This window comes from Odontesthes bonariensis, chromosome 11, assembly GCF_027942865.1.
Source record: "Odontesthes bonariensis isolate fOdoBon6 chromosome 11, fOdoBon6.hap1, whole genome shotgun sequence".
Lineage (NCBI taxonomy): Eukaryota > Metazoa > Chordata > Actinopteri > Atheriniformes > Atherinopsidae > Odontesthes > Odontesthes bonariensis.
The window spans coordinates 2681236-2688781 of record NC_134516.1 but is presented as its reverse complement, the minus strand read 5'-3'; the positions used below and the strand labels follow the sequence as shown (position 1 = coordinate 2688781).

The 7546-nt window shown below is 45.8% G+C and overlaps 1 protein-coding gene and 1 long non-coding RNA gene across 3 annotated transcripts in view; one reads left to right on the top strand and one right to left on the bottom strand.

The window, feature by feature from the left end:
• Positions 1-213: 213 nt before the first annotated feature.
• Positions 214-1465, top strand: LOC142391298 (uncharacterized). Its single transcript, XR_012770523.1, has 3 exons — positions 214-350; positions 431-491; positions 965-1465. It is a non-coding gene; the product is annotated as an uncharacterized LOC142391298 (long non-coding RNA).
• A 1846-nt stretch (positions 1466-3311) lies between these two features.
• LOC142391297 (uncharacterized) overlaps positions 3312-7546 on the bottom strand; it is a 36742-nt gene continuing 32507 nt past the window's right edge. For both annotated transcript variants that reach the window (XM_075477068.1, XM_075477069.1), the window contains exon 4: positions 3312-3774. In XM_075477068.1, coding sequence (XP_075333183.1) covers positions 3679-3774 — 96 coding nt within the window. In that variant the 3' untranslated portion in view covers positions 3312-3678. The remainder of the gene's footprint in view (positions 3775-7546) is intronic.

The window sequence follows — 7546 nt, the reverse complement described above, 5'->3', positions numbered from 1 at the left end:
AAAAGAATTTTGCACCTGGCTTTATGTAACACAGGTTAAAAATCAGCTTGTACTATTATTAAAATACTATTTAATATTATACTTACCATTTAGAGACATGTATGTATATGTATGTGTATATATATATATATATATATATATATATGTGTGTATATATATATATGTATGTGTAATTCGTATCATATTTATGTCTTATTTCTCTGTGCACATTACATCACCCTCCTGACCTTTTCACCCTCGCGTCACATGATCGTGATTAGCCAATCCAGTCCTACGTGGCTCCTCTTCACTCTGTCTGTGCACTCTCCTCATTCAGAGGTGAGGGCAGCTCCACTGACAGCTGTGAACAGGTTGGTTTCCACCTTGCAAACTTCGTTCTTTATTTTAGTTGATTGCAAAATATGTTAATACTTTGTAAATCGTACTGTAGAGCTAACTGCCTGCCGTGGGGTGTCCGTTCCGCCATCGTGTGTGCTTTGATCAGCGAGTTGGTGAGTGTTTGTTTGAATGCCATGTGATGCTATCTAGCTAAGCTAGCAGGCTAATGCTAACATAGCACTAGCACTTTCACATGCTATTTTGCACATCTTGCAGCTTTCTTAGCAGTTTTAAAGGTTTTAGCCCAATAGATTACCTTGGGAATATGCACTTATATATGCTGTATGTGTATTTATTGAGTGAAATGGTAATATATATGGGTTGTGACATTTTAACTTTAAAACACTTAGCATAAGTCCATAGCCATTGCTATTGTTTCTCAATGGTACTTTTTGAATGTTTGATGGCCAATGAATGATTTATTGTTTGCACTTACTGCATTTATTTAATTAGAACATCAATTTGCCAATTGTTGGGATTTATTTTGTGTACACATGGAACAAATATATTTTGGGGAACAGCTAAAGTAAATAGAACCACATTTATTTCATTTTATTTTTCATTTGGTCCTGTTTATTTAATACAGGCCAGGTCCTGATGGTCCTGATGGTACTGATGGCGAGCTGAGACACAGGAACCCAGAACCACAGCCCTGCGGGTCGGTAGGAGGCTGACACAGCTTGTCCCCTCATCTCGCTCATCCTTTACTGGTTGCTTTCATCCTTTACTGGTTGCTCTCATGGCCAAAAACCCACTTTGCTCCGTGAACAATTTGAACCTATAGACTTTCTATACATTGGACACTCCAAGCAGGAATTGAGCACCAGTATTGGTCACCCGCACATCATGTGGATTATTGTTTTGTTTATGTATTTTGATTTATTTGTTGATTTAATACTGCAGTTGTAAATATTGGGGTTATTGTTATAATTATTTTTGTTGTAGTTATTCGTTTCTTTATTTTGTAAATATTTTCACCTAAATATATGGTACCAACACCAAACGTAATCATTCTGCCTCTGCCTCCTTTTTAATTACTCACCAGCTCCCGCAGCCGAATTTAGGTCTTCTGTTTTATTTTCTAGCCCAAACACCGATCGTTAGATCATGAATGAATAACTAATAGTAGGTACCGCGAAATACCCGCTACATTTATCATATGTTAAGATCTATCTTCCGGAAATATACGCAAATGTGTACGGACACCAAAGGGCTCTGATGTAGGAAGGAGTCTGACCACAGAGAGCTCTAAAAGTCAGCACCAGGATTTTGAAATTAAAACGAAAAGCCAGTGAAAGCCAATGAAGGGACTTAAGAATGGGAGTGATGTGGGCCCTTCTGTTTGTGCGGGTCAGTAACCTCGCTGCAGAATTTTGGACATGGTGGCTCCTTTTAGTTCAGACACGAAAACAGGCTGTTGCAATAGTATTAAATGTGTCTTTAATGATGGGAAATTAAAGGTTTCAGAGCTGAAACCTGAAAGAGTTTGTTAGCTGGCTGATTTCCCCTCAGGTGAGGCGTTCATCTTCAGCTGACTGGACTGCGGTATATTCTGAGGATGTCGTACTCTTATTCAAAAAAAGTTGACTTTCTCAGTTCATCCATGAACTTTTGTCACGCCCACAGGACTCTGCCATGTTTGTAGTTTTATGTTTCATCATGTTTTAGGTTTCATGTCTTGGTTTTGAGTTCTTGTTTTCCCCTCACTTCCCATGCTCAGTTCATTAGCTGCAGCCAGTCACCAATCACTCCCAGTTCCCTGTTTAGTTTCCAGTCTCCCCTGTCCTTTTATCAGATCCTTACCTACTCACCTGTGATATCCCTCATGCCACGTTGTCTCACTAAGTATCTATCCATGCCATGTCAAGTCTTTTGTTTTGTATGAAGTATTATTCCACAGTTTAGGTTTTTTGTCAGCCGCGCTTTTGTTTTGTCCTTTGTTTTTTTTTGTGAAAATAAATCTAGTTTGCCTTTTTGAAAGTCTGCATCCGTGTCCTACCTCACCCCATTGTGACAACTTTGATTTATTTTAATCTCCTGAGGCAGAGTTTAATCATCTGGAGCTCTGATTCACTACCTGAATCATCAGGACTTCCCTGAATTCACTGCCACTGCCGCCCCATCATGTAGTACTACTATGTCCTCTGCTAGTACTACTATGTCCTCTGCTAGTACTACTATGTCCTCTGCTAGTACTACTATGTCCTCTGCTAGTACTGCCATGTCCTCTGCTAGTACTACTATGTCCTCTGCTAGTACTACCATGTCCTCTGCTAATACTGCCATGTCCTCTGCTAGTACTACCATGTCCTCTGCTAGTACTACTGTGTCCTCTGCTAGTACTGCCATGTCCTCTGCTAGTACTGCCATGTCCTCTGCTAGTACTACCATGTCCTCTGCTAGTACTGCCATGTCCTCTGCTAGTACTGCCATGTCCTCTGCTAGTACTGCCATGTCCTCTGCTAGTACTGCCATGTCCTCTGCTAGTACTACCATGTCCTCTGCTAGTACTGGTACTCTGACACTCGTGGTACAGCTGATCCAGATGTGGCTCGAGACGTGAGAACCAGCAGCTGAACCGGAAACATTCTCCCAAACTGCATTTAGGTGGACCAACACAACAACCAAGGATCACACCTGTACCATGTAAAATAATGAAAAGTCCCTAAATACGCAGATGACACTGCTCTTTAACTCTGTGTTGATATTTGATCTCACTGATGGGTTTAAAGTACTGAGTGAAACACTTTGATTCAAGCTTCTTTTTCTTGGTTTTTAAAGGTGCTTTTTGGGCTTTTTCCCACCATGAAATGCAACATAATGTGGTTGTTCAAAGGGAATGTGCTCATATTCTGTTTGGTCTTTCTAAAAGTTTGATTTTGTTTAATGAATTCACGTTTTTAGTTTATTCTGAAGACATTTTTATTTCCTCTCATATTCATGTTAACATCGGTTTTTAAGTCATAGACGTGTGTGTTGGATGTTGCATTACAGGTGAACAGGGGACAAACAGGAGGAGAAAAACTAAAACAAGTCAAACTCTCATCGATTAAAGGTGACACAATCACAGCAGATCCTAAAACTTCAGCCTCCTCTAACCCCCAAACGCCCCAAACCTCAGAGTCCATCAGGTTCCTCAGAGAGAGAAGATTCAAGCTTTCTGAACTAGATCTGACAGAAGGGTCGTTAAACTCTCATCAACTTCCATCTGAAACAACAAAGAAGGAATCCTTGGGCAGGAGCAGGAACACTTTCTTATTTCTTCTTCAGAGCATCAAAGCAGCTGTCCAGGTGGGTCCCTCAGCAGCGATCCAGCTTCAAGTGATGGCGCTCACCTCTGTAGTAGATGCACTCTGAGAGAAGATGAGCAGGAAACAGGGGGAGGGTCTCCTCTTCCTGAAACAGAAGAAGAAGAACTGAGCAGGAAACAGGGGGAGGGTCTCCTCTTCCTGTAACAGAAGAAGAAGAACTGAGCAGGAAACAGGGGGAGGGTCTCCTCTTCCTGAAACAGAAGAAGAAGAACTGAGCAGGAAACAGGGGGAGGGTCTCCTCTTCCTGTAACAGAAGAAGAACTGAGCAGGAAACAGGGGGAGGGTCTCCTCTTCCTGTAACAGAAGAAGAAGAACTGAGCAGGAAAAAGGGGGAGGGTCTCCTCTTCCTGAAACAGAAGAAGAAGAACTGAGCAGGAAAAAGGGGGAGGGTCTCCTCTTCCTGAAACAGAAGAAGAAGAACTGAGCAGGAAACAGGGGGAGGGTCTCCTCTTCCTGAAACAGAAGAAGAACTGAGCAGGAAACAGGGGGAGGGTCTCCTCTTCCTGAAACAGAAGAAGAACTGAGCAGGAAACAGGGGGAGGGTCTCCTCTTCCTGTAACAGAAGAAGAACTGAGCAGGAAACAGGGGGAGGGTCTCCTCTTCCTGAAACAGAAGAAGAACTGAGCAGGAAACAGGGGGAGGGTCTCCTCTTCCTGAAACAGAAGAAGAAGAACTGAGCAGGAAACAGGGGGAGGGTCTCCTCTTCCTGAAACAGAAGAAGAAGAACTGAGCAGGAAACAGGGGGAGGGTCTCCTCTTCCTGAAACAGAAGAAGAAGAACTGAGCAGGAAACAGGGGGAGGGTCTCCTCTTCCTGAAACAGAAGAAGAAGAACTGAGCAGGAAACAGGGGGAGGGTCTCCTCTTCCTGAAACAGAAGAAGAAGAACTGAGCAGGAAACAGGGGGAGGGTCTCCTCTTCCTGAAACAGAAGAAGAAGAAGAACTGAGCAGGAAACAGGGGGAGGGTCTCCTCTTCCTGAAACAGAAGAAGAAGAACTGAGCAGGAAACAAGGGGAGGGTCTCCTCTTCCTGTAACAGAAGAAGAACTGAGCAGGAAACAGGGGGAGGGTCTCCTCTTCCTGAAACAGAAGAAGAAGAAGAAGAACTGAGCAGGAAACAGGGGGAGGGTCTCCTCTTCCTGAAACAGAAGAAGAAGAACTGAGCAGGAAACAGGGGGAGGGTCTCCTCTTCCTGAAACAGAAGAAGAACTGAGCAGGAAACAGGGGGAGGGTCTCCTCTTCCTGAAACAGAAGAAGAAGAACTGAGCAGGAAACAGGGGGAGGGTCTCCTCTTCCTGAAACAGAAGAAGAAGAACTGAGCAGGAAACAGGGGGAGGGTCTCCTCTTCCTGAAACAGAAGAAGAAGAACTGAGCAGGAAACAGGGGGAGGGTCTCCTCTTCCTGAAACAGAAGAAGAAGAACTGAGCAGGAAACAGGGGGAGGGTCTCCTCTTCCTGAAACAGAAGAAGAAGAACTGAGCAGGAAACAGGGGGAGGGTCTCCTCTTCCTGAAACAGAAGAAGAAGAACTGAGCAGGAAACAGGGGGAGGGTCTCCTCTTCCTGAAACAGAAGAAGAAGAAGAACTGAGCAGGAAACAGGGGGAGGGTCTCTTCCTGTAACAGAAGAAGAACTGAGCAGGAAACAGGGGGAGGGTCTCCTCTTCCTGAAACAGAAGAAGAAGAACTGAGCAGGAAACAGGGGGAGGGTCTCCTCTTCCTGAAACAGAAGAAGAAGAACTGAGCAGGAAACAGGGGGAGGGTCTCCTCTTCCTGAAACAGAAGAAGAAGAACTGAGCAGGAAACAGGGGGAGGGTCTCCTCTTCCTGAAACAGAAGAAGAAGAACTGAGCAGGAAACAGGGGGAGGGTCTCCTCTTCCTGAAACAGAAGAAGAAGAACTGAGCAGGAAACAGGGGGAGGGTCTCCTCTTCCTGAAACAGAAGAAGAAGAACTGAGCAGGAAACAGGGGGAGGGTCTCCTCTTCCTGAAACAGAAGAAGAAGAACTGAGCAGGAAACAGGGGGAGGGTCTCCTCTTCCTGAAACAGAAGAAGAAGAACTGAGATGGAAACAGGGGGAGGGTCTCCTCTTCCTGAAACAGAAGAAGAAGAACTGAGCAGGAAACAGGGGGAGGGTCTCCTCTTCCTGTAACAGAAGAAGAACTGAGCAGGAAACAGGGGGAGGGTCTCCTCTTCCTGAAACAGAAGAAGAAGAAGAAGAACTGAGCAGGAAACAGGGGGAGGGTCTCTTCCTGAAACAGAAGAAGAAGAAGAAGAACTGAGCAGGAAACAGGGGGAGGGTCTCTTCCTGAAACAGAAGAAGAACTGAGCAGGAAACAGGGGGAGGGTCTCCTCTTCCTGAAACAGAAGAAGAAGAAGAAGAACTGAGCAGGAAACAGGGGGAGGGTCTCCTCTTCCTGAAACAGAAGAAGAACTGAGCAGGAAACAGGGGGAGGGTCTCCTCTTCCTGAAACAGAAGAAGAACTGAGCAGGAAACAGGGGGAGGGTCTCCTCTTCCTGAAACAGAAGAAGAACTGAGCAGGAAACAGGGGGAGGGTCTCCTCTTCCTGAAACAGAAGAAGAAGAAGAACTGAGCAGGAAACAGGGGGAGGGTCTCTTCCTGTAACAGAAGAAGAACTGAGCAGGAAACAGGGGGAGGGTCTCCTCTTCCTGAAACAGAAGAAGAAGAACTGAGCAGGAAACAGGGGGAGGGTCTCCTCTTCCTGAAACAGAAGAAGAAGAACTGAGCAGGAAACAGGGGGAGGGTCTCCTCTTCCTGAAACAGAAGAAGAAGAACTGAGCAGGAAACAGGGGGAGGGTCTCCTCTTCCTGAAACAGAAGAAGAAGAACTGAGCAGGAAACAGGGGGAGGGTCTCCTCTTCCTGAAACAGAAGAAGAACTGAGCAGGAAACAGGGGGAGGGTCTCCTCTTCCTGAAACAGAAGAAGAAGAACTGAGCAGGAAACAGGGGGAGGGTCTCCTCTTCCTGAAACAGAAGAAGAAGAACTGAGCAGGAAACAGGGGGAGGGTCTCCTCTTCCTGAAACAGAAGAAGAAGAACTGAGCAGGAAACAGGGGGAGGGTCTCCTCTTCCTGAAACAGAAGAAGAAGAACTGAGCAGGAAACAGGGGGAGGGTCTCCTCTTCCTGAAACAGAAGAAGAAGAACTGAGCAGGAAACAAGGGGAGGGTCTCCTCTTCCTGAAACAGAAGAAGAAGAACTGAGCAGGAAACAAGGGGAGGGTCTCCTCTTCCTGAAACAGAAGAAGAAGAACTGAGCAGGAAACAGGGGGAGGGTCTCCTCTTCCTGAAACAGAAGAAGAAGAACTGAGCAGGAAACAGGGGGAGGGTCTCCTCTTCCTGAAACAGAAGAAGAAGAACTGAGCAGGAAACAGGGGGAGGGTCTCCTCTTCCTGAAACAGAAGAAGAACTGAGCAGGAAACAGGGGGAGGGTCTCCTCTTCCTGAAACAGAAGAAGAAGAACTGAGCAGGAAACAGGGGGAGGGTCTCTTCCTGAAACAGAAGAAGAACTGAGCAGGAAACAGGGGGAGGGTCTCCTCTTCCTGAAACAGAAGAAGAAGAACTGAGCAGGAAACAGGGGGAGGGTCTCCTCTTCCTGAAACAGAAGAAGAAGAACTGAGCAGGAAACAGGGGGAGGGTCTCCTCTTCCTGAAACAGAAGAAGAAGAACTGAGCAGGAAACAGGGGGAGGGTCTCCTCTTCCTGAAACAGAAGAAGAACTGAGCAGGAAACAGGGGGAGGGTCTCCTCTTCCTGAAACAGAAGAAGAAGAACTGAGCAGGAAACAGGGGGAGGGTCTCCTCTTCCTGAAACAGAAGAAGAAGAACTGAGCAGGAAACAGGGGGAGGGTC